This window comes from Urocitellus parryii, chromosome 4 (genome assembly GCF_045843805.1).
Source record: "Urocitellus parryii isolate mUroPar1 chromosome 4, mUroPar1.hap1, whole genome shotgun sequence".
NCBI lineage: Eukaryota > Metazoa > Chordata > Mammalia > Rodentia > Sciuridae > Urocitellus > Urocitellus parryii.
In genome coordinates this window covers 197561880-197589576 of record NC_135534.1, presented here as the reverse complement: position 1 = coordinate 197589576, position 27697 = coordinate 197561880, and the positions used below count along the sequence as shown (strand labels likewise).

At 35.0% G+C, this 27697-nt stretch overlaps 1 protein-coding gene across 1 annotated transcript in view; it reads left to right on the top strand.

Annotated features, from left to right (window-relative positions):
• The window catches only part of Megf9 (multiple EGF like domains 9), a 94167-nt gene that overhangs the window by 22565 nt on the left and 43905 nt on the right, over positions 1-27697 (top strand). The window contains exon 2 of the mRNA XM_026408650.2: positions 27162-27363. Coding sequence (XP_026264435.2) covers positions 27162-27363 — 202 coding nt within the window. The remainder of the gene's footprint in view (positions 1-27161; positions 27364-27697) is intronic.

Here is a 27697-nt window from a genome sequence, read left to right as displayed (position 1 = left end):
AGTGACTTTAGGACTAATACAGAGGAAATTTTGGTCTCCAGCAGAGGTCAGTTGCAACTATGAAAACAACTCAGGCAAATGGTCTATTGATGGGGGAACTTTTCATTATAAAAAGTTCTTTTCAGATTCCAGGATATTGGTTGCTTGGTCACTGAAGAGTCTGTACTACCATTCACTAGCACCCTGGGTGTCTGAACAGACCTGGTTAGGAATGTACTGTTCATTTTGAATAAGAAAAAAGGATAGAGAAGCTGCCTCAAACATTGTATCACCCAAGCCAAACATCTGATATTTGGTTGCTACAAAACATTAGTCTTTCAAAGTATATCCTAAAATACAAATCTTTTTTTTTTTTAAGAAATTGTTTTAGTTCCCTTTTTTTTTTTTTTTGAGAGAGAGAGAGAGAGAGAGAGAGAGAGTTTTAATATTTATTTTTTAGGTTTTCGGCGGACACAATATTTGTTTGTATGTGGTGCTGAGGATCTAACCCGGGCCACACACATGCCAGGAGAGCGCGCTACCGCTTGAGCCACATCTGCAGCCCCAAATCGTTTTCATTTTGAGTGATTTAATCTTTGATTGTAGCCCCCCCCCATATATATATATATATATATATATATATATATATATATATATATATATATATATATATATAGTGACTCTTGAGGTAACTGATGAAAGTTTATTGCTTTCCTGACTCTGTGGGTGAGTAAAATTGTTCTAGTGTATCAGGTCTGGATTTACCAACAAAATACCCCACCCAGTATGTCTACCTTCTTTATACAATTTCTTCAATTTTCAAACCCCTGAACCTCATAATTTCCCCAAAGTTTTGTATACTGTTCACTTAACAATTAGCAGAAATGATGGTGCTGATGAAGTATGACTTTTATATTAGTTCACTTATATATCTGGAATGTTCATCTCCCCTAGGTTTTCCAACTGAGGGAGCCCAGCATGAACTCCTACTTTGGAAAATATCTGAGTGGGCAGACCCGTTTGCCACATTACCCTCATTGTCTGTCTTTGTTTATTCAGCTGAAAAGCAGTACTTGCCTCTTACACAGCCGGGCATGAATCTTAAGATCTTAGAAGCTGTTAAAATGGGTAGAAAAATTGTTTTGGAAAGAGAAAAGATGAAAATTGTTTTCAGATATTCACACAATCAAGGAAAGGTGCTATCTTAGGAAGGGCATAATGACTTTAGGTGATTATGCACAATCCTGATAACATTTTATGGGTCTGTTTTATTAGGGTCTTTGATTTTATGCAATTTCCTACCTTCTGGGTAGGAAATTTATTGGCACATTTGATTTTTTTAAAACTACAGTGTAGAAAAAAACTGTTTTTAGGACATGAGAATACCATCCTGTGCAGGTAATGATGAATTTCCTGTGGCCATAATAGCATGCACATATTCTTGGCATTTATTTCTCTGGCTGTCTTCATCTATCAACTGGATTATTTTAGCTGTCTGCTAAAATGTCTCTTTGCCTTATTCTTTCTCAGTCTGTTTTCATACTGCCCCCAGAGTTATGTTTCTAAAATGTAGAACTGATCATATCATTCTCTCTTGTATAAAATTCTTCCATGGCTACTCATTTGCTCTTAGGAAAGTTCTCATGTGTTATCACTCCTGCCTCCTGATTTATGCTTGAGCCACAGTGAACTTTTCCCAGTTCTCTAGGGTACTATGCTCTGTCTCCATATTATTACACATGCTGTTCCCTTGCCTTTGGGATATTTCCCCCCTGTACTCTTAGCTTGGTTATACCTCCTCATTCTTTTATTTATTTATTTATTTTTAGTTGTAGTTGGACACAATACCTTTATTTATTTTCATGTGGTGCTGAGGATCGAACCCAAGGCCCTGCACATGCTAGGCAAGTACTCTACTGCTGAGCCACAAACCCAGCCCCTTCCCTCATTCTTTATGTCCCAAGTTATATGTTCCTTCCTCTGAAAAATCTAGATTATGTATTTCTTCATGTGCAAACACATGTACTATATTTTCCTTTAACACTGTGAGCATATTTTCTGTTTAGTATCATACTATATCACTGCTTTGTTCTTATTTCTCTATAAGTTGTATGAAGGCATGAACCATGTCTGTCTTCCTTATTTGTTGTATCTGTAGTATTTCTGGTACAATACAGATTTGTCAAATGATTGAATTAATAATCAGATGCTTTGCCAAGACTCACTTCTCTTGCAACCTTTTTGAAGTATTAAGGTGCTCTGTTTTCATGTTCTTGATCTTATTCTCCCTCTCTTCTTCTGTTCACGTTCATTCATTTAATTATCTAACAGAATGTTGCTTACTGCATGCCTCCTTTGTATGTACTATGTAAAATGGCATTGTACATACTCCCACAACACGCATATAGTCCTTTCCACTGGCTCATCTCCCTTTCCTGTTTGCTTTCCTACCTTAGTATTTAACAATCTTCTAACACACTAGATGAGCCATATTAGAGCTGAAACGGAAGGGGAACTGTGTGCCAGGCCCCATACTGCATTGTTCATTTATTTTCCACATTTGTACAGGTCAGAAAACTGAGGCTTACAGTTAAATATTAGAACCATTGTTTGGATTCTAGTCTGCCTGGCTGCAAAGTTTATTAGGGAAATTAGTGTATTACTTATAACTTTCAATTATCTATAAAAAGAAAGTAGTGGTAGAGCACATAATCAGATCCTTAAGTTCCAGCACTTAAGATTCCCTAGCTAGCTTCTTTGGTAAGTTAAGAAATACATACATACTTACTGTATAATGATAGTCCCTCCCTTAAAACTGTGATTTAAAAAATACAAATTTTAACCTTTTGGAGCGGGGGATACATGGGATAGAACTCTGAGACACTCAACCACTGAGCCATATCCCCAGGTCTCTTTTGTATTTTATATAGAGACAGGGTCTCACTGAGTTCCTTAGCACCTCGCCATTGCTGAGGCTGGCTTTGAACTTGCCATCCTCCTGCCTCAGCCTCCCAAGCCACTGGGATTACAGGTGTGCACCACTGCACCCAGCCAATATTTACCATTTTTAAATGTACAATTCAGTAGTGTGAAACAGATCTCTAGAACTTTTACATCCCGCAAATTTGAAACTTTACACCCGTGAAATGACCCCTTCTCCCCCTCCTCTAGACTCTTGGTAACCACCATTCTAATTTCTGTTTCTATGAATCTGACTATTCTTGATAACTCATGTAAGTAGAATCATATACTGTCTTTTTTCACTGAATATAATGACCTCAAGTTTCATCCATGTTGGAGCATGGGACAAGACTTCCTTTGCTTCTATTTTTATCCTGGCATTGAGAATTGAACCCAGGGACACTCTACCACTGAGAATTATTCCCAACCCTTTTTATTGGGAATGAGGCTGTCCTCAAACTTGAAATCCTCTTGCGTTAGCTTCCCGAGTAGCTGGGATTATAGGTTTGTGCCACTGCACCTGACTGATTTCCTTCTTTTCTAAGGCTGAATAAATATTCTTGTGTTTGTGTGTGTGTGTGTGTGAGAGAGAGAGAGAGAGAGAGAGAGAGAGAAAGAGAGAGAGAGAGATTCATTTTTAAAATCCATTCATTCATCAATGGATATTTGGATTGCTCTACCCTTTGGATTATCTTGAGTAGTGCTGCTATGAACATGGTTGTGCAAATATCTTTTTGAGACTCTGTTCTCAGTTCTTTTGGATAAATACCTAGAAGTGGAATTATTGGATCATATGGTAGTTCTTTTAATTTTTTGAGGAACTATCATACTATCTTCTATGGTATTGCACCATTTTACAATGCCACCAAGACTGTGGTAATACAGAAAGTAGTGAATGGTATATATGAAATCAGAAGCAAAGAAGAAAGAATAGGCAAATGCTAATAGGCAAACTTCACTTAGTCTGTTTCCTTTAGGTATTTTAGCTAATACCACCTACTTTATCAGGGTTCTTACTTCAGGAGTGGAATGTCCCTCAAAGACTCATGTGTTGAAGACTTGGTTCCCAATGCAACTGAGGTGGAGCTTTTAGGAAAGGATTTAGATCAGGTGCACTCTAGCCTCATAAATTGATTAATCCATTGATAGATTCATAATTCGCATGACCATTGGGAGATGGTAGAAATTATGGGAGGTAGGATGTGGTTGAAGGGAATAGATCCTTGGGGACATGCCCTTGGGGACTATATCTTATCTCTGGCCCCTTTCTTTCTCTCTTTCTCTTTCCTAGCCACACCTTTGTGCTTCCAAATTCTCATTAAAAAATAAAAAAAAAAAAGCAAAAGAAGTCTTCTACTCTTTATCTTAGTATTGTTACTTCTGACTATCTCAGTTTTCTTTTGAGGATCCCATAAGCGTGTAAGTATATAAGAGTGGACTGGGTTCCACTAATGTGTGGAAGAGTAGGAGTGAGCAGTGCACTTAGAAGACAGGTTTATTCTTTTTGCATGTGAAGTGTTACCCAAATGCTTAGTCATGATGATAAAGTGCCGCAGTCTGGCTGGGCACAAATCACGAGCCACTGAAGCAGGAACAAATTTTATTTTTTCTACTGCAAGAAAAAACCTCACACACACTCCTGGGGAATCCTCCCGAAAAGCCACGAGGCTCCTCCAGGAACCCCCAGCCGGAAATATCTCCCCGGGAAAACCTTCCTCCTGCACTTCGCCAACCAATGGGAACTCCCGGGGAATCCCCGTGAGAACTAAAAATAGCGCGAGAACTCAAAATTAGCGCTAGAACTCAAAAGTAGCGGCAGAGGCGGATATTAACGCCTTGCCTGTCAATCAATACTGTTGGCAAAATGCCAGGGGCCATACAGACTCGGCTGTGGCTCTCAGCATCTCCCCCCTTCTGTTTAAATAAACAACAAGTAATGTGGCTTAGGGACCGTGCCTGTTAGGTAGTCCAATTCAACATATGGTCCTTACCCGTCATCGGATGAACTGACCTCTAGGCATCAGCCTCCTGTCTTAGGTTGGTACCACTGCAATCGGATCATACCCGTCACTGACTACCGGTCCAGCATACAGCCATACTTGTGGATAGGCCTTTGCACCAGTGGGGGGGGGTGAGGTTCTTTGCCTCACCTTTGTTGGCCCCCAAACTTGTCCTTGGTGCCAATGGGGGGGTGAGGTTCTTTGCCTCACCTCTGTTGGCCCCCAAATTTTAGACCATCACTAGTAGAAGGGAGGAGGATGAAAAATGCCATGACACCAAGCCAATTGAGGGCTCCTTTGAAAAATTGTACCACCGGTGACACCATCAGCAAAGATGTCAGCATTACCACAATTCGCTGCACCAACAGATAGTTCACAATGCATACAAGTGATACATAGTCCAGGCAAGTTCTGCAAGCAGTTCAAAGTAGAGGAATCTGTCAATATGTCCATTTCTTCCCAAAGTAAATCTACTCCTTGATTGAGCATTACTTGTTGAGTTATTATTCACTGATGCATCAGTTTATACAGTTTGTTGATAGCTACCGAAGAAGCTGTAGTTTGGTTTTATCTTTGTCTTCACCGGCACTGGGATGAAGATAGGAATTCTGGCAATGATGCTAGGAAAAAAATTATGTAACATTCCAACAGGCATTAAGAAAATAATTTTTTGAACAATTTACATTATCCTGAACAGAATTATTAAATATAATGAGAAGGAAAGGTGAAAGCAAACAAACAGATCTGTTAACCTCCTTATTTGTTCACATATTAAAACAATTTTCAACAGCTGTTTACCCAATCTAAATTAAACCATTAAAATCACGTGAATAAAAAAAAAATTCGGATCCATTTATTCATGAGCGCTCCTCATATAAGATATATGGACATACACACATACAGACATACAACACAAAACAGAAGTGTGCGCACATAACATACAACATATAAGACAATAATAAAGGCCTTGTAGCTTTACCTAGGTAAAATCTCCATTGCAATGTTTAAAAACTCCACAGTCAAAAAATAAAACACAGTCAAAAAACAAAACTGATCAGAAAAACATTAACCTAGGTTTGTATGAGCTCAAAAAATAAAATAGAACTTTATGATGTGGGAAAAATGCAATAATAAAATAGATATTGAAAAAAGGCACCGTGGTTAATCACTGTCGCAGATGTAAGAATAGCCAAGCTGGAGCTCTGGATATCAGCTGTTATGGATTTCAGTCAAATCATCTTCTTTTTCTGTAGAAATTGTTTTGGTTAACCTCTCTGGAATCCAAATCGGCTGCTGTTCTCCCTGTGGGAACACACAAACGGAACCCCTACTCCAGACAATAACTGGGTCGGGACCTTTCCATTGTCCTGTTAGAATATCTTTCCAAAGTACCTTAGGCTTATGTACATTTTTCGGATACATATGTCTTTCCGCAGCACTAAGTCCTGATGAATCCAAATTTAGAAAGTTTAGAGTAAAAAGGGTTATTTTAAGTTTATCTTTGGGGGATATATACCCCTTTCCAATTCCCTCTTTTTGCTTTAATAAGTACGTTTTAATAGTTTGATGAGCAAAGCAATCTTTTTTTCCGCCAAGAAGGTATCTCGACCACCTTCAATTTAACCTTTTAAAGCCTTTCATTTATCATGTATACTGTACTTTTAAATGTACTTTTTCACCACCTACAGCTTTACTCTTTTAAATGAGGCTTATATTCTGTTTAAATCGCTAAATGTTAGTTTACATGGCTGCCCTTCAACCAAAGGCTCTTTTTTTTACTCCATTAAGAAGCTTTGTCTCAATCTGCCATGTACAAATACCTTTTTTCTTCTTTCTTCCTTTCTTAAGCTTTTAAAGTAAGTCTAGTTTCCTCAAAATCTTTTTAAATGGCATTTTACAACTTTTTACTTTACCACACAGAGATTATCTCATCTAGAAACATTTCTTTTTCCTTTAACCTTTTATATTAAAATATATTTCCACATCTTGAATCTTTTTATCTCTTTTTTAACCATTAACCCTTTTTATAAATTCACATTCTAAAACAACCCTTATAAAATTTCTGATTTAGACAAATTACTCCACTTTAATAAGATGAAATATTTTCATGTTTTCTAAGGTACTATTATACTGTAATTGAAACCCGACTGAAACTTCTTATACTCTCTGTATATAAATTACACATGATAGAATCTTAACTCTTAGTATTGTTTTAGCAAAGACACAGACCAAAGCAATATTAAACCTTTTTTTTTCCCATTTACCAATTTATGAAAACACACATAATGTTTAAATATATTACCTTATGGAACTTAATAAGTAAAGAGTACTTGATTTTATATTTAGTGGTTGATATTTTAACACTTTAGCTTGGTAATTAATCAGATGTCTGTAAAAACCAAGATCTTAGACAAATGTAGTAAACAGAACTAGCCATCTCTTTCTTGTTGAAGAAAAATCCTTCTACAGGATACCATGATGGTCCCATTGATAGACTTAATAACTCGTCTGTAAAAAGCCATGGGCTACATTTTTGTATTGTATCAACATATGCCCTAGCTGTTCTTGGTCTTACTGGGGTGCCTCCTTTCTCTAACAATTTGTCTTCCTCAGAGGCGAACAAATTCAAACCTTGAGTCAACCATTTTCCCCAGTTTGCCTGAGAAAGTTCTAGGAACAGGCAACTTGAAATAAAAACAAAATAAATCACAACAAGAACACATTGTTTTTTGAAATGGTCACCCATTTTTTTTGCTCTCCTTCAGGAGCGAGCAAATTCACTTACCCCCAAGCTTCAGACATCCCACTTACGGACCACCAAATGCCGCAGTCTGGCTGGGCACAAATCACGAGCCATTGAAGCAGGAACAAATTTTATTTTTTCTACTGCAAGAAAAAACCTCACACACACTCCTGGGGAATCCTCCCGAAAAGCCACGAGGCTCCTCCAGGAACCCCCAGCCGGAAATATCTCCCCGGGAAAACCTTCCTCCTGCACTTCACCAACCAATGGGAACTCCCGGGGAATCCCCGTGAGAACTAAAAATAGCGCGAGAACTCAAAATTAGCGCTAGAACTCAAAAGTAGCGGCAGAGGCGGATATTAACGCCTTGCCTGTCAATCAATACTGTTGGCAAAATGCCAGGGGCCATACAGACTCGGCTGTGGCTCTCAGCAATAAAGCAAAGTACTTCATGGCTTGCAGTGTGGAACAGTGTTTATACCAAGTAAGTATTTGGTAGTAGTGAAGGGTGGCAGGAGTGAGAAGAATTGTTCAACAAGTTTTGAAGATTAAGAGGATTAGATAGGGAACACAAAGTAAGATAGCCCCCTTCCAGTTCCAAATGCAAAATGTAGTTCTATTTAAATGTTCTTTAGAAATACTCAAGGCCCAGCTATTTTCCTTCCTAGCCCTATAGACAACTATAAGCAGGTAGGTTTTCCACCTTGAGGTATTATTATTCATAAAACAAGCAAGCTGACTAAATTTTATTGTGTAACACACAGACAAATGCTACTTACCATGCCAAACCTGTCTGTATGTTTGAAGAAACAATCTTTACTAGTGACTGTCCAAACTCTTCCAAACTTCTCCTGTTAGATTGCTGCAGTAATTTACCAATAGATCTACTTCATATACTCTCCCTCCTCTAATTCTTCTTTTACTCTTCTCTTAAAAATAACATAATCCCAGCTGGACTCTTTATGAGAAAATTATTTAATTTCCCTTTGCTTCCATTTATTTATCTTCTCTATGATAAGGACTGTATCTGCCTTTTGAGTTCCTTATACATTTTTAATGTTAGTACATTTAAAGTGCCTAAAAACAGTGTCTGTCATGTAATAAATAATTAAGTAAATAAATAAACACAGCAATAAGTAGTAGTAGTGTTAGTTACTTTTTCATTATTATTGCTATTTTTTATTTTATTTGTTTTTATTTCTTAGTTCTAAACACATGATGAGATTGATTAATGCTTTTCCATTTCTCCCTTTAACTTATGACAAATTTTGGGGGCATATGAGAATCAGTTTTCAAGCTTGTAACAATACATATTCCTAAATAGCCCTCATTGGGTCCCAGGAATCAGTGTTTTACATTGCTCCCCAGGTTATTTTGAAGCTAGTGGTACTGGGATCCTCTGGGGAGAATCATCTCATGTAGGACCAAGTGAAAATTTCCTAGATTAGAATTCAGGGTCCCAATTTATCTTTCCAATATGTATTTTCTCCTTTTATTCCTCCTGATCAGTCTTTGCTGCTTCAATATTTAGCAGATTTTCTCTCTGAGTATGAGGAGTGTCCCTCACCATACACCCAATGTATTTTCCCAGGTTAGTATGTGGCAACAGAATTCTGATGGAAACAAATATTTATGAAGAACTAAAAGAAATTGTAAAGAAGAATAAACTCATTAGTGGAACACATTATGAAACTATAGTTATTAGAACTTCTTTTTTAGTATATTGATACAAGAATAGTCAAACCAATTTAATGTCAGAAATAAATATTTATGTATGAAAATATATTACTATATGATTGCCAGGTGTAGTGCATGCCTACAATCTCAGTGACTCTGGAGACTGAGGAAGGAGGATTGCAAGTTTGAAACCAGATTGAGCAATTTAGTGAGACACTGTATCATAATAAAAAGTAAAAGGGTTTTGGGTATAACTCAGTGGGTAGAATGTCCCTGGGTTCAATTCCTAGTACTGCAAAAATAAATAAATAATAAAAGGATCATATTTTGTTTAACCATTTACTGGCTAAATGACATTTGGGTTATTTCCAATTTATTGATTATGAATAATGTGGCTATAAACATTCAATTATACTTATTTGTAAGCTCAGGATTTTATTTCTCTTGGGTAGATGTCAATAGTGGAATTATTGGATCATATAGAAGGTATATATATATATATTTAACTTTATAAGATACTGACAAGTTATTTTCTAAGCATTCCCATCAACAACATATGAAAATTCTAGTTGTTCAGCATCCTTATCAGCATTTGGTATTGCTAATTTTTAAAAATTTAGCCATTGTCTTAGGTATATAGTAGTATGTCATTATGTTTCTTTTTAAATATTTATTTATTTATTTATTTTAGGTGGACACAATATCTTTATTTCATTTTTATGTGGTGCTGAGAATCGAAGCCAGTGCCTCATGCATGCTAGGCAAGCGCGCTACCACTTGAGCCACATCCCCAACCCTCATTATGGTTTTAGTTATATTTTCCCAATGAAAGATATTGAACATCTTTTCAAGTGATTGTTTGCCATATCTTTTTTTTTGTGTGTGTGTGAAGTATCTGTTCAGATATTTTCCCTATTTTAAAATTTTCAGTGTTGGGGCTTGAACCAAGGCTTCATACGTGGCTAGGCAAGCACTCTACCACAGAGCTATATCCCTAGCCCTAGCCCTTTAAAAATTTTAATGTGAGAAATATTCTCAGTAAGTTGCCCAGGATGATCTTGAACTTGGAATTCTCCTGCCTTAGCCTCATAGTTCCTGGCCGTTTCCAATTTATAATTGTACTTTCTTTTTTTTTTAATTGTTGAGTTTTTAGAACTCTATATATTCTTTTTTAAAGATATTTATTTCTTTTAGTTGTACACAATGCCTTTATTTTTATTTATTTATTTTTATGTGGTTCTGAGGATCAAACCCAGGGCCTTGCACACTCCAGGCAAGTGCTCTACTGCTGAGCCACAACCCCAGCCCTAGAACTTTATATATTCTTGATTCAAGTCCTCTGACAGAAATGCAATTTGCAGATATTTTCTCCTTTTCTGTGGCTCATGTTTTTATTTTATACTAGTCTTTTGAAGAACAATGTGTTTTAAGAAAGTCTACAAATTTTTCTTTTATGGATTTTATTTTTGGTGTTGTTGTTAAAGCTCTTGCTTAACCCAAGGATTTGCCTAACTCAGAGTTTCTCCTGTTTCTTCTAAGTGGCATAGTCTTACATTTTGCATTTACGGTTATAGTGCATTTTGATTTAGTTTTGGTATAAAGTAAGGTTAAGTCAAGTTTTAGTCTTCGTCCTGTGGACATCCAACTGTTCTGACACTATTGGAAAAGTAACATAAAACTAACCCTTCTTCACTGAGTTGTCTTTCTTTTTAATATATATTATTTTTAGTTGTAGGTGAACATAATACCTTTATTTTTTAATTTTTATGTGGTGCTGAGGATCGAACCCACTGCCCGATGCATGCTAGGCGAGTGCTTTGCCCATGAGCCACAACCCCAAACCCCATTGAGTTGTCTTTTTACTTTGTCAAAAATTAGTTGATGTTTGTGAGGGTCTGTTTCTGAACTCTATTCTGTTTCTTTGGCCATTAGTGTTTGTTCTTTCATCAGTAACATATTGTCTTGCTTACTACAGCTTTATAGTAAATCTTAAAATCAATTATTGTAAGTATTCCACTTTTCTTCTTTGGCTATTCAGTTTGCCTTACTTTTTCATTTTTATTTTAGAACCAGCTTGTGAATATAAGCAAAAAATCCTGGGATTTTGATTAGGATTCCTTGAATTTTAGATCTAATTATTTATGGTATACCTCTCCACTTATTTAAATCTTTTGATTTCTTTCTTCATTATTTTGTAGTTTTTAACATAAAGGTAATCTACATTATGTTAATTTATATCTAAACATTTCATATTTTGGGGGCTATTCTAAGTGACATTTAAAAATTGTATTCAAATTCATAATATGTAGAAGTACAATTGATTTTTTAAAATATTTTTTTAGTTGTAGATGGACACAACATTTTTATTTATTTATTTTCATATGGTGGTGAGGATCGAATCCAGTGCCTCATATGTACAAGGCAAGTGCTCTACCACTGAGCTACAACCCCAGCCCTACAATTGATTTTTTAATGTTAATTTTGTATTATGCAGCCTTTCTAAAGTTATTTATTAGTTCTAGGAATGATTTTTATAACCATCTATGTTTTCCAGGCTAGTCCCAAATTCTTGGGCTCAAGTGATTCTCCCAAGTAGCCAGGTATGTGCTACTGGATCTGGCTTAGGATCACTGATTTTAAGAAGAATTCTGTTTCTAGTCTTGATCTTTTGCTATTACAAGTGGTCCCTAATTTAATGACTTTTTTCAACTTTATGACAGTGTAAAAGCACTATGCATTCAGTTGAAACTGTACTTCACATTTTGAATTTTGATCTTTTCCTGGGTTAGCAGTAGGTGTTCTATTAGACCTGTGATTCAAGGCCAGTGACAGCAAAGGATAAACAGTAGATACTCTATAATGTACTATTTTGTTAAGCTATGATGTTTGGGAGTTTAGCTGTCTTAAATACATTTTTGACAAGATATGTTCTATTTCAGTGGTTTTCCAGGATATAACTCCATTGTAAGTCTAGGAGCATTGCACACATATTTATTCGGATATTGAGTTATTAAAGTTATAGTTGTTATTTTATTTATTTGTTTTTTTTTTTATTTGGTACTGGGTATTGAATACACAGGTGCTTTGCCATTGAGCTACATTGTTAGCCCTTTATATTTTTTATTTTGAGACAGGATCTCCCTAAGTTGTTTAGGGCCTTGCTAATTTGCTGAGGCCAACCTTGAACTTGCAATTTTTCTGCCTCAGCCTCCCAAGTCTCTGGGATTACAAGCATGTGCCACCATACCCAATTCTCCTTTACTTTAAAAAATATTATTTTGAGATAATCCTACTTATAAGAAAATTTTGAAAAATTAGTAAAGAATTCCTATATATTCTTTATTCTGTTCTTGATGTTAGCACATTATATAATTATCAAAATCATTGAGACTAGGAGTTAACACAGATAACAATACTACTTACTAATTTACAGATCTTATTTAAATTTTATCACTTTTTCCATCAATGTCTTTTATTTGGTTGTAGATCCAGCACAGAATCTCACATTGTATTTAGTTGATAACTTTCCTTAGACTTCTCTATCTAATCAGAATTAGTTCTATCTAGGATAATCTTTATCTTTTATGACCTTGACACTTTTGAACAGCACTGATCAATCATTTTTTTTTAATTTCCCTGAATTTGAGTTTGCCTGATGTTTTCCTCATGATTAATTAAGGTTATGCAGTTTTGATAAATATACCATAAAAGTGACATTGTAGTCTTCTTAGTGTATTATATCAGATGGAACATGTTGAAAATGTCTTATTACTAGTGATTTAATTTTAATCATTCTACTAATATAGTGTCTGCCAGTTTTCTCCACTAACAAGTTACTATTTTTTCTATGTTTTTTACAAAGCATCTGGTTAAGAGATACTTTGAGGCCATGAAAATATCCTATTTCTCAAATACTCTCACTCAGTAATTTTTTTACATTCTTTTCCTCAACAATTATTACTGTGGTGTTTGCCTAATGGTAATTTTCTACTTTCTTTTTCTTCTTCTTCTCTTCTTTTTTTTTTCCCTTTTTGGTTCTGGGGATTGAACCCAGAGCCACATGAATGCTAAACACGTTTTACCACTAAGCTGTGCTACCAGTCCCTATTATTTTGTTTTATTTTCAACTGGGAAAGCATATTTCAAAGTATTAACTTCACAGGGAATTTAAACCTAGGGCAAAGGAAGATACTGGTGCTTTGACACTTTCATGTTTTTAGTGTGAGCATTCTCTGTGTCATGGCCACCTGTTACAAACATTGGAGCCAATTTTCCCAAATGGAGAGACAGTGTAGAGGTTGACATGTCCCTGCCCTTCTTTGGTTGTTCTTTGAGGAGGCACTCAAGTACCTGTTGATTTCACTAAACCTTGGTTTTTCCTTTACTGCATTTACTGGTATTGTAAAAACAAGCTATATTCAAAGTCTTGCTTCTGCATCTGCCTGAGGTCCTATAATAAGTAGTGGAAGAGTTCCCAAACTGGTTAAGCTGTGCTGACTCAGTGGCCCATGGGCATCTCACACACACTTCTGAGCCTTTTGAAGATGCCATGTTTCATATCTTGCTCTGTTTTTATCATTTGTTCTACCTTTAAGTAATAGGAATTTTACTGTAAGGAAGTGCTGACTCTTGTCATTTATTTATGTATTCTGTTATTTATTTATATCAGTATGAACTTATGGGTATTTAGTTATTTTTAACTGTTTTCTTTGTTTGTATGTTCTGATGGTAAAGAAGCAAATGAATAAATAGACAAATGAATAAATTGAAAATAGTAAGTAAAGTGTAATAAAGATGTAGATAGAGATAATGGTGATGATTGTACAACAATGTGAATGTACTTAATGCCACTAAATCCATATATGTAAAATTATTGAAGTGGTAAATTTTATGTTATATATATTTTAGCACAATTAAAGAAAAAAATAGGGCTGTCAAAGAACCAAGAGGCAAATAATTGATTAAGAAAAATGTCCGACTATTTTCTCTAATATGCAGAAGCTAATTCACAATAAGGTGGGAGGGGAGGGGATGGGGGACACTAGGGAAGAATAGCATTACCTTAGATTATGTGTTGGGAGGGGAGAGGAGGGGATGTGGGGATAGGAAAGATAGAATGAAACAGACATTATTACTGTATGTATATATGTGACTACATGACCAATATGATTATGCAACATGTACACTCAGAAAAATGAGAAAGTATATCCTGTCTATGTATGATATATCAAAGTGCATAAACACAAAAAATTTTAAAAAAAGAAAAATGTCTATAATATCTAGTAATATTTTCCCCCTTAACATAGTTATCAGGTTTGTGTAAGTGTTTAGCCTTGATTGTTTCCCAAAACAATTCAGATTTCTCTTTGAACTGATCTTAAGTTGTTACTAAGTATTATTACCACCTTGTCTGTGTTTCCTCCATGTACTATAATAAAGAGTTGATTTAACAGATCCCAATAAGGTGTCTTTTGAGAAAGCAAATATTAAAAACAAACCAAGAAAGTATAACAAGGAAACATTGACCTTTCTAAGGGAGTCTGACTTGATGAAGATTAACTTGACTATTATGTAATGGATGGAGTCGAGTTGGGTGTCTACAACCAGGGAAACAAAAAGCATTTGATTCTAATGCTAGGAATCTAATGCAGGGCCTCAAGCATGGTGGGCAAACAGTCAACCACAGACCTCCAGCTCCAGCCCAAGAGATATTCCTTTCCATGAAGTTGGAAATGAACTAATGGTTTGGTCATAGGGTGGAATGGAAGACTAAAAGGGAAGGCACATTTTGAAATAGCCTATTTTGTATTTTTATTTAGAGACAGGGTATCTCACTGAGTTGCTTAGCACCTCACTTTTGCTGAGGCTGGCTTTGAACTCTCAATCCTCCCATCTCAGCCTTCCCGAGCCACTGGGATTACAATGTGCTGCTGTGCCAGCTCCAGCCCAAGATATTGACAGGCTATGATAAAATCATCTGACTCAGGCCCCTGGATATATCAGCTATCTATTGCAGTGTAACAAGTTCACCACAAACCTCAGTGTCTTGAAGCAATAGCAATGATTTATTTGTGTTTGTGATGGGTAGTTCTTCTGTGATCTCTCCCAGGCCATGTTGCTGCATTAAGTTAGAACTAGAGGATTTAAGATGGCCTCACTCATATGTTTAGGGCTTTGATGGAGATGGCTGGGTAACTATGAAGTTTCTCTCCATGGAGTCTTCTTATCATTCAATGGTTTAGCCCTTGCTTCTCTACATGGCAACTGAATTAATGAAGGCAGAAGATGCAAGGTTCCCTGAGACCTGGGTTCTGGAACTCTTCACCTCAATTATGCCTTGTTCATAAGGACATCTCACAGTGGGCTGATGGGAAATTGCAGCAGTATCACAATACAAAGGGACGTGGACATACAGAGACAGGATTCAATGGGAACCATTATTACAAGTTTCTCTCTTTGTGGCAGTGGTAGCACAAGGACAAGACTTGACAGATAAATTCTCAATACTCATGATTGTTTGTCTAATGACAGATACCAAGGGAGGAAAGAGTTTCAGAATGGAAGGGGTGTGAATGGGTATGTGGTTCAGTGGTAGAGCATGTGGTTAGCATGTCTGAGGCCCTGGGTTTAATTCTCAGCAACACTTCACCCCTTAAAAAAGTGGGGGAGAAAGCTAAAGGTTAAGAATAATATGGCCCAATAAGGATATTGTTTTGGGTCACAACTTTTGAGAAAGAATTTTCAGTAGAGTTTGGAAAAGATTGTAGAACATTAAGAAGAGAACATGTGGTGAAGAAAAAGAGGCAGTCTGTATTTTTGGTTTGAGAAATTTTATTTAGAAGATAAATGATAGTTAAGCAGAGCAGGAGATTAAACAAAGTATGCTTTAGATTATGAAGAACTCAATGCATATTGAAGAAAGATTCTGGGAAAAGTGAAAGTCTAAAAACGCTGAAGGGGGAGGAGGGCTGATTCCTGTAAATAGCTGGGAGAGGATATGATAAAGAGCACAGTTGGAGAGATCGTTTGATCTTGAAGGAGGTGGATAGCCTGAAACTGGAGGGAAACTTGAGTGAAAGAGAAAGGGAGGAAGAGAGGAAGAGAAAGAAGATTCCTTTCCATGAAGTTGGAAATGAACTAATGGTTTGGTTATAGGGTGGAATGGAAGACTAAAAGAGAAGGGTACTTTGGAAATAGCCTATGCAGGCAGTGGGTATAGAAGCTGTAAGATAAGTCCCAGGATCTTGGAGCAGTTCTAGGGACTTAATGAAGTAAAACCTTTAACAGGTCAGGTCTTCATAGAGTGATTTTTTTCTAGGAATACTCTAGGAACATGATTGAGGATAGATAGCAGAAGGCACAAAGAACTTTTAGGGGGAAAAAGAGACTCAGAATCTAATGAGAGAAGTATTAAAACATTTATCTTTTAGAGTAAATATTTTTCTAGCATAGTCAAATTGCCTTTCTCTTCCAACCTTTTCATGATTTCATGAAACTTGCATAATTCTTCCAATTCTAGGTTAAAAAGAAGGTTTCCTCTGCTAGAAAATGAGCAAAAGCTGTAGTTTAACCAGTACTAATTCTTGGTATCCAAACCCACCTCCTGTTTTAGAGTATTTCTTGTCATGTCTCATTTCTGATTCTAATTTCTGGGAATAATTTCCCAAAATTCCAGAAAAACGACACATCTTGGAGATAAAATAGTGAATATCCTATTTAAATAGAAAGTACATCCTTATCCCTCTTCATCATCACAGATAATACCATATTTGTTCCCATTTTACTTTGTATATTTCTAGGCTACAATCTTAGATGCATACAAATTTAGAACTCTGTCTTTTTAATCAATTATACATTTTTTCATTATGTAGTGAGAAGATCTCTTTGCCCCTAATAATGCTTTCCCCCCAAAGTCTATTCTTACCTCATATTGAGAGCTCTACTAATTTTCCTTTTATCTTTATTTACCTACTTCATCTCTTTTATTCAGCTACTTTCAGCCTCTGTGTGTTGTTTTTTGTATCCTGTGTTGGATTTTATGGGTTTTAATTCATTGTGAAGAACTTTTTTTTAAAATATTTTTTAGTTGTAGATGGGTACAATACCTTTATTTTATTTATTTATTATTATGTGGTGCTGAGGATTGAACCTAGTGCTTCATACATGCCAGGCAAGTGTTCTACCACTAAGCCACAAATCCAGCCCTGACCTTTGGTTTTTAAATTGATCAGATCTTATCTTATTTCATAAAATAAAATCAGGTTTTGAGTAGATCTCAATAGTTATTTATTTATTTTGGAGTACCAAGTATTGAATTCCAGGACACTCAACTACGGAGCCACATCCCCAGCCCTATTTTGTTTTTTTAATTTAGAGACAGGGTCTCAATGAATTGCTTAGGGCTTTGCTTTTACTGAGACTTGCTTTGAACTCTCGATCCTCTTGCTTCAACCACCAGAACTGCTGGGATTACAGGCATGTGCCCTCATGCCGGACTCAATAGTTACATATTGATCATTTCTATATTAAGCATTTATGAGAAATTTAGAGAAATGATGAGAAAATTTGCTCTTAATGAACAATTTCAAACTTATGAATTTTTCCTGAAAACATAGCATATATACATTTAAACTTTCAAAGAAAAGTGTTTTCTGACTTATTAGGATTACTAGATACACTAGTTATTCAATTAAAAATGGGTATTTATAAGCCAAAAGCAGCAAATGTGACAGTACATAATTTTATCTTTTTTATGATAGATGAAAATTATTCACATTTTATAGATTAAGTCACTACAACTCAGAGTAATTAGACTCATTGAAGATCATAGAACTATTTAATTAGTTGCAAAGTCTGATTTAAGGTGTTCATGGTCTGTCTGGTGGGTTTTTTTTTTTTTACTCATTTTCAAAGGTAGAAGCTTCTTATGATGAAATGAATGTACTTAGGAGTTATTCATTTGGGTTCTTGTCCTTTCTCCATTCCTGGTTAATTGAATAATTTGTTTCATCTCTCTGAGACTCAGATTCCTATTTAAAACTGCCTATATTGCAAGACTGGCAGAAGGATACCATATATGTATAGTTTCTAGTGTGATGTCTGATACACAGGTAGTACATGCTCAATAACTGGTAATGTTGTCTTTATTTTTAGTAGGAAAAGTTAGCTGTTACATTTTCAGAACTTGTCTTTTAGTCTCAATTATTAGATTAATTATCTTTGAATTTTGGAAAATTGGCAATGAGCCAGGGGCAAGTAGCACTAAACAACAATACAAAAACTGGATTATAGTCCCATTATTTTCATATGTCCACCATAAAGTAGAATAAATGTTTCCTTATAGTAACTTGTGATTGGAAGATTTAATGGCTACATTTTCATTTGAAGAGGTAAATCTTAAAGCTTTTCTTTGAAAGTGGTGGCCTAAAACTTTCCACATTTCTACAAGGTCTGGCTTAACTCAAGAAACTCAACAGTTTTAATATTAAGTTTCTCAGCTTTTCAAAGATTTGTGACCCTACCTTGGCATAATATACATGTGAAATGTAATGTGATTATCAATATTATGCTAGAGTAACCTTTATAAAAATAAAAACTCTGTTGAGAACTTATTTTCCCTAGAATGAGATTCCTTTTCTGAGATTCCTTTTCTCCAAACCTACAAAGATGAAATATGGTCCTAATTAAAAGTGTATTTTGAAATATACCGTACACATAGTAAAGATAATATAGTTCATTGGCTTTTAAAGAATTGATACACAGATAGAGGTTTGAATTAAGAATTCTTTGATTTTTGTCAATTAATTTTCCTTTTCTTTTCAATTTGAAAACCAGAAGAGATGTTGTTTTTTTCTAGGTCCTATCCTGGGCTTATGAAAAAGATGAAGTTCTAAATTGGATATATTGTGTAGATTCAAAGTTGTTATCTTTATATGTGTTTTCCTAGTCTTTGTTGAAACAGTTTAGAATCAAAGTTTTTTCTAAAGGGGCTGGTGGGGGGGTGGGGGGGTACTGGGGATTGAACCCAGAGGCACTGTATCACTGAGCTCCATCCCCAGCCCTTTTACTTTTTATTTTGAGACATGGTCTCACTGAGTTGTTAAGGGCCTCCCTGAATTGCTGAGATTAACTTTGAACTTGTGATCTTTCTGTCTCAATCTCCTCAGTAGGTGGGATTGCAAGTGTGTGCTATTGTGCCTCATTAGAGGCAAATTTTTAATGATGAATATCTAAAGGAAATAAACAATTGTAAGTGAAAAAAGGAATGGGAATCCTGTACATCTTTTATTGTTCATTTTTCCTCTCTTCTCCCTCATTTTACACAAGAGCAATTACATCCCCAAATTTAAGTTGGAGCCAAAAGGAAAAGAAGAAATATACCATACACATAGTAATTGCCACTCCTTTTATTTAGACAGCATTTTAAATCCTAGAATGTTATACAGCTCCTTATGTAATAATCAGCCGACACATTAATTACCTCCTTCTATCTTAATTGTAACATTTACTTAGTAAAGGATTGAGCTATTGTTGAATCTTCTGGTTGACTTTAAAACCACAGTCCAGCTAAAGTAGTTGCTTGTGGCACACCAAGGCATCCCTTCAAGAAAGTTTAAAAATCCAATCTAATAAAACCTTATTGCTTTTTTTAAGTATAATTTTTGCTTATTTAAAAATTTATATCTAATAAAGTTTGCTTATTGAATATTCAGTTCTATTGATTTTGATAAATGTAATCAAGATACAAAACAGTTTCCTTCCCCACTCAAAATAACCCTGTGCATCTCCTTCGTAGTCAGCCTTTCCCTCCTATCTGTAACTACTGGCAAAGCCTTAGTCTATTCTCTGCCCCTATAGTTTTGTCTTTTCTAGAATATCAGGTAAATGGAATCATATAATATAGCTTTTTGAGTTTGGCTTTTTTTATTCTGCATAACATATTTGAGATTTATTCATGCTCTTGCATGCCAGTGGATTATTTATTTTTTTATTACTATTTTGTGGCTGTACCATCGTCTATCCAGTCACAAGTTAAAGTAGATTTGGATGCTTTCCAAGTTGTGGTGATTATGAATATCGATGATATGAACATTTGTGTTCAAGTTTTTTTGTGAAAATACATTTTCATTTGTCTTGGATAAACACCTAGGAATGGAATTGCTGAGTCATATGGTAAAGGTGTATCATTTAACTTTATAAGAGATGATCAAACTATTTTCAAAAGTTTCTTTATTGTTTTGCACTCACACAAGTGACTTTTTAAAGTTCTAGTTGTTCTGCATCCTTGCCAAGAATTGGTATTGTGAGGTTTTTGTTTGCTTTGTTTAGCCATTCTAACAGATGGCTAATCATTGCCATTTTTTGTTTTTGTTGTTTTGTTTGTTTTTGGTGCTGTGAATTGAGCCCAGGGCCTCCTGCTTACTAAGCACTCACTCTACAACCCAGCTATATCCTGAATACACTCTTTGCATTCTAATGTTTAGTTTGCTCTTTGACTTGCATTCAATGTATGTTCTTATAATGTTTGTGATGTATATGTAAAGAGTAGCACTACTTTTATCTGCTTTTGCAGCTGAGGCTATGGTTTGAATTCTCTCTTTTGCACTTAAACTTTGAATAGCCGTTATTCATTTCTCAGAATCTTAAATATATGTTCAGTAAATGATAATACTCTTCTGATAAAGATAATAAAATCCATATATTAAAAATAATAATGTTTTATTGGGTACCTATTTTATGTTAGTACTCTTTGCCTCATTTTATTTTCAAACATTGGGCCACAATTAATAGGGGGAAAAGGAGGGGTGAGAAAAGGCAGAGGCATAGGAGGTTATTCTCTGAGAAGATGCAAGCATGGTTGATTCTTTGATATTAAGATAGAATGCGGGAAATAATAATTCTTCCAGCATGACAAGTGACCATGTTATCTGACTTTTGTCCTTAAACTCCCCATATGTTTCATATCCTGGAATCAACTTGTTTCATGTAACAGTAAACTCAGTATGGTCAATTTCTTCATAACTGTAGATGACCTCTAGCTATTGACTTATAAAGATTTCCGAGTGATGATACTAAAGTATCAAGTATGCAGGTCCAAATAGAGAAATGAAATCTAGATATATTGAAGCCTTGGAGGAACATCCTTCCCCTCTTTGAAGGAATATTTGGAAAAAATAAAATCTGGTGGTACATTTAAAAACCACCTTTTATAATTTTTTTTCTTTTTCTATTTTCTGTGGTGCTGACAATTGAACCCAGGGCCTTGTGTATGCTAGACAAATAGTATCACTGAGCTATACTCCAGTCCTTATTATTATTTTAATTATAAAAGTATATTTTAGTATACTTTGCTTATAGTTCATAAAAGTAATGTTTTAGAAATATTTTTCAGATAAGTTTAAATTTATTAATTGAATTTTTAAATGTTTTAAATTTTTAGTTACAAGGGAAGTACTGAATCTTAATGCATTTTGAATATATTTGTTCTAGTTTTTGCTTATTTGATATTAAATAAAAGATTATATCAATACAGTATATTTTATATGTCTTCTGAATAAAGGAAGAGTGAAAAGTTTAGGAGAAGCCTAGAACAGTTTTTTTTGGCATTCTTTTTAAAATTTTTTTTAGTTGTAGTTGGACACAATACCTTTATTTTATTTATTTATTTTTATGTGGTGCTGAGGATTGAACCCAGTGTCTCGCACGTGCTAGGCAAGCACTGTACCACTCAGCCACAACCCCAGCCCCTGGTATTCTTCATATATAATAGTATTTGAAATATTGAAAAGTATGAGTAAAATTATTATTAAATGAATATGGGATTGTAAATTGTGTTTTGCAAAGGTATTTACTCAACTTTTTATAGTAGAATTTCAGGATGTACTCATGAACTAGATTCCTCTGTATTAAAGTTCAATTATTTATCCAATATCTGTTTAAATGCAATACTTGTTTATAATCACTTTTAGCTTAGCAACATACTGTTATCAATTTAACATTTCTTTGTTTTAAGAGGTTTGCATCATGAATTGACTGAAGAAACAAGTTTTTCATACATCTTCAAATTTTTCATTTATTGCTTTTATAGTTTCTTTGGGGGGGGGGGTGTGCTACTAAGGATTGAACCCAGAAGAGCTTTACCACTGATCTACATCCTCAGTCCTTTTTATTTTTTTATTTTAAGACAGGGTCTCCCTAAGTTGCTTAGGTAGGGCCTTGCTAAGTTGCTGAAGCTGGACTCAAACTCGTGATCCTCCTGCCTCAGCCTCCTGAGCCACTGGAATTAGAGGAACATGTCACTGTCACTGGCTATAGTTCTTTTTTATTTTAAATATAAAATATCTATAAAGAGCTAGCTATCACACTATTGTATTAAATTGCTTGTGCCTCCAGACATCATAGTTAATTACAACAGAAGCACAGAGAGTGGGGACATATTCACTAGGACATGCTATCACAACTAATATATTTTTTTTTTAAGGAGAGAGAGAGAATATTTTTTAATATTTTTATTTTTTAGTTTTCGGCGGACACAACATCTTTGTTTGTATGTGGTACTGAGAATTGAACCCAGGCCACAGGCATGCCAGGCGAGCTGGATACCGCTTGAGCCACATCCCTAGCCCAACTAATATTTTTTTAAAAACTCCCAGCATTAGTGCAAAATAGCTGCAGATAACAGATTTGCTTATCAAGACAGGTGTTTGTGTACAAAGGTTCTTGTTGTTCTTACAAGCAAAATTATTCTCTTGGTTGGTCCTTACTAAGGAGTGTTTGAAAAAGTGCACCATTTGATTTATATGCAGTGATTTCTTTGGATATTTTTACATCAAAATTATTTCACAAGTTGAAGTTCTCTGGGGAACTATTCTTTCTCTGGGCCTTTATATATATTTTCTTCTTCTTCTTCTTCTTCTTCTTCTTCTTCTTCTTCTTCTTCTTCCTCTTCCTCTTCCTCTTCCTCTTCCTCTTCCTCTCTCTCTCTCTCTCTTTTCCTCCTGCTCTCTTTTATTTCCAGTTCTGGGGATCAGACCCAGGGCCTGGCACATACTAGGTAAACACTCTACCACTGAACCACACCCCTAGCCCCTGGACCTTTGAATTTCTCTTTTCAAATGCTTAAAGCAGCTTGGCACCAGATTTTATTCTCTTATTCTTCTTCAAGGTTCAAATCACTATGTCTCATTGTTCTCCAGAAACTGCAAATACAAAAAGAAAAAAAATTGCCAAAGATTATATTCTCTCTGTGAACATTTACATTGCTTTAATTATTTCTGAATAATTATTTCTGAATATACTTTTCCCAAGAAGTATAGGGCATTGGAAGGTAACCTGCTACTTGGCAAATTTTTATTCCATATTTTTACTTAGGCAACTGAATGAACTTTTTGACATTTCATTGATACTATTTGTGTTTATCTTTTGGTGTCCTCTTCATATTGTTTCATTCTCATTAACATTCACACTAATGACCTACCATTAATCATGTCAGAGACTCCTTTGAGTTCTGGTGTCTGAGATTCCTCCTCATTAAAAGTCAGCATTTCCTGTTGTCTTTGCTATAGGTCCTTCCCATTGCTTCTACCATTGAAATTTCCTTTTCTCTTTTTCATATTGCTGGCATTCTACTAAGGGATTGAATTATTTCTGCATTATCTCCTATCTGGTTCCCCACAAATGTCCAGAACCATGAAGGATCTGAAATTTTAGTTTTCATTTCACTTAGGTCATTTCTTTTGAGGTTAATCAAGGAACTTCAGATTCTGAGCTACAAATGACAAGATGTACACGCTCTCTAACACTTGGTGTGCTTTGTTCTTGCTTCCTTTTCTTTGCTTATTTTGGGGAAAAGTATTAACACGATAGCACATCTTTGTCTTGATGTCAGCCTCCTTCCCACAACTAGGATGGTCTCTCTTGCTAAAATATTTGCCATTCACCTTACTATGGGTAGGATGATTAGTACCATGGCATATAATTAATGAATATTTGTTTTTCATCCTCTCTGAAACCACATCCTAAATTCTTCTGTTTTATCACTGTGTTTGTAGGCACACATATTAGTGATGCATGGAACCTAGTATTACAGGCTATCCTTTTATTTCTTACCTGGATGGCTCACAACTTGGATTTCTGTATAACAAGGCACTAATTCCATTTTCTAGACATTGACCAAAGATGCCATGGTAATAAATCCATTCCTAGGCTCTCAGATCTTGTCTATGGGGTATAACAAAGCTGTGGCCTGTGAATCTAACAAATGAATTACATTTATGTTATTTTTTCTAGTATCACTTCCCACTTTTCCCCAGCTGTTATGTTAATTATTTGCAGTACTTCCAAAACCCAGTTTTGGGGATGAGTGTTATAGATAGTATTATTAGGCCCTGTTTGTTGATGAGAAAATGAAAGCACACAGAGGTTAACTAATTGGCCTAAGGTTATAAATTTAGTGAGAGAGTATCATAGTAAACCTTAGCTGTCTGCCTCTGTGGTCTGCATACAGAACTGTTTTGCTTTATTGTCTCTTCACATTCTCAGGAGAGTTCCAGGTAGTAGGTGTTAGGAGGGGCAATAGAGTTAGAAGTTATGGTGGACTAAGTTTCAGCTTCTTGAAATAGGAGGAAGGTTTGAATATGTGAAGAACAGAAAACATTTCAAGTGCACAGAATGAGGAAAAGTTAAGAGACGGGACTAACAAGAGTTTGTTCAGGAGGTAATGAAGAAATTGAATTTACTCAGTAGAAAAAATAGCCAATGAACTTGGTTAGTACTGAAGGTTTATCCATTAAATCTTTACTGAAAAAAATACTGTGTTTTTAATCTCTGAGTTCTTAGATTAATTGCATTCTTTAAAAAATACTGCTAATTATATCTGATTCATTGAGAATACTGATTGATTATTCAGATGGAAATACTTTTAATATTAAAAGTAGAATAAATTTACCGTCTTTATTATGAAACTTCTTTTTATTTTTCTTTAGCTAGTTCTTTCTGTACCAGCATAATTTGGTTAGTTTAACCTGTGATGAAATTTGTCCAGCAGGAAGAGTTGGATATATGTTGAATTTCTGCCAAATTCCAGAAGAAAAATGTTATTTTAAGCATTCTGTCTATTTTTGGTGAAGCAAAGGTCTTACCATGAAGTTGTTGTTGGCAGCTTTAAAAGCTACTGAACATGCCTTTCTTATATACAAAACCCACCACACACACATGCCTGGAAAGTAAATATAAAGTAAAAATATGTAACTCTTTCAAAGAAATACCATGCTTATGTAGCTTAGTTAAAATAAGATTTTTTTTTCTCTTTAGTGCTAGGGTTTGAAACCATGGCCTAGCACATGTGAGACAAGTGCTCTACCACTGAACCACATCACCAGTCCCAAAACAAAGAACTTTGATTGTGGTGGCAAGCCGATTCCTTTCCTATACTTGGGGCTAAAGAAATCTGAACTTTCCTTTGGAATTTTTAATCCACTATCCATGCTTGGAATATGCATAAAATAAACAAATCACCCACTATGTGTATAAATTAAAAGAAGTGTGAAGAGCCTGTTTATTAACTGACACCAACGGTTAGGAACTGAAGATGCATAGGAGGTACAGAGTTGGCCAAGTGGGAATTTCTTCATGGAATCCTTTGTTTTGTCTTGCATGGATATGATATGTGTGATCACACAAAGAATTTTGAAGTTTAATTTTTTTTTTTTTTTTAGATAAAAAGGAACATCCCTTTTTAACTTTTCTCAAGTCGCTGCATTTGTAGTTATTCAGGAACTTTTAGAAAAACAATAAAAAATAGCATGTAAGGGTTGTATTTCTGAAGTAAACTTTTATCAGTATGTTACCAGTTTATATACTGTCTTACCTATTCATGAGTATAATTTGTACCATAGATTTCTCTGACTTCTTTTAGTCTAAGTTCATCTCTATTTTGAACCGAAGCTTTGAAACTTATACCTAGAATATATTCTAAGTTTTGTTTTCTCTGCTACATCTTTTTGGAGGTGCTTACAAAATACTATGTTTATTATATGTCAAACTATGTTAAAAATCATTTCCTTTTAATAAAATGAGTAGATGTAGTAGAAAAAAAAATCCTAACCTTCAAATAAGTCTTTGTATTAGAAGGATAAAACCAAGGGCTTCTAATTATTTTCATCCAAAGAGCTGCTTGAAATATACCTAAAGAAAATATTTGTTTTCTAAATCTTTCAATTTGGGAAAGACACATTATGGTTGGTTTTTACTACTGATCTTGATGAACCTGCAGTCTTTTTATTCTGGACTCATTGTTCATCATTTCCTTACCTTAAATCTTCAATCCTCTATTAGTTTCTTCCTAGGTGGAACATATTAGCTCATGATTACGGCTGTGACACAATCTTATATGACCTTGTATATGTTATTGGACTCAATCATCAGTATTTTAGGTCTTTACTGTTATGCAGTGGTATTATTTATTATTTCACATTTCATTTCTAGCATGTGCTCTCAGTGCCATGTAGAAAAGCCTGCTTTTAGAGGCTTCCAATTCATAAAAGCTAATAACATAAAGAGTACTGGAAGGGAAATTGAGGATGTTAGCTTTATAATTATGAACCATACATAATTTTATGTTCCCCGTTTACATTTTCCTAATGTAAATTAACAGTATAGAAAGTAAATTAGTACTAGATAAAAATAATTTATCAAGCCTTACAAATTTGTCACAAACATTTATTATGAGAAATAAAATAGAGCTCATTTTATTAAGAGGGTATTGAACTTTGTTTGATATGTCTCTTTCCTTTCCTTTTCAGAGTATGTATGTAACTGCTCTAGGGTTGGAAGCCTGGATGTGACTTACTGCAACATGACAACAGGGCAGTGTGAGTGTCAGAAAGGTTATCAGGGACTTCACTGTGAAGCCTGCAAGAAGGGCTTTTACCTGAATCACACTTCTGGGCTCTGTCTGCCATGTCACTGTAGTCTACATGGGGCCCTCAGCGTCCTCTGCAACAGGTAAGCATAGAGGATGGAGGTAAAGTTCATTTTATTTTAGCAAGGGGAAAAAAGGGTGGATTAATAAAGATTCTTTTAAATAAAGGGAAAGAATGATCATAAATTTATAAAATATTTTATATATTTTTATTCCCTCACTTTGTATGTTACATGTAATATCATAACCCAAAAGCTTCTAATTTACTGATTTAGTTCTTCAAAAACATTGGGGACACCAATTTTATTTTGTGATAGTTTCTCTAAATTTCATGTAAAAAAATTAAGGAAGGAATCTGATTTCTGGAAGGGCTAACTTTTAGATATCTCCAATGAAAATATTTTGTTTTATTTATTA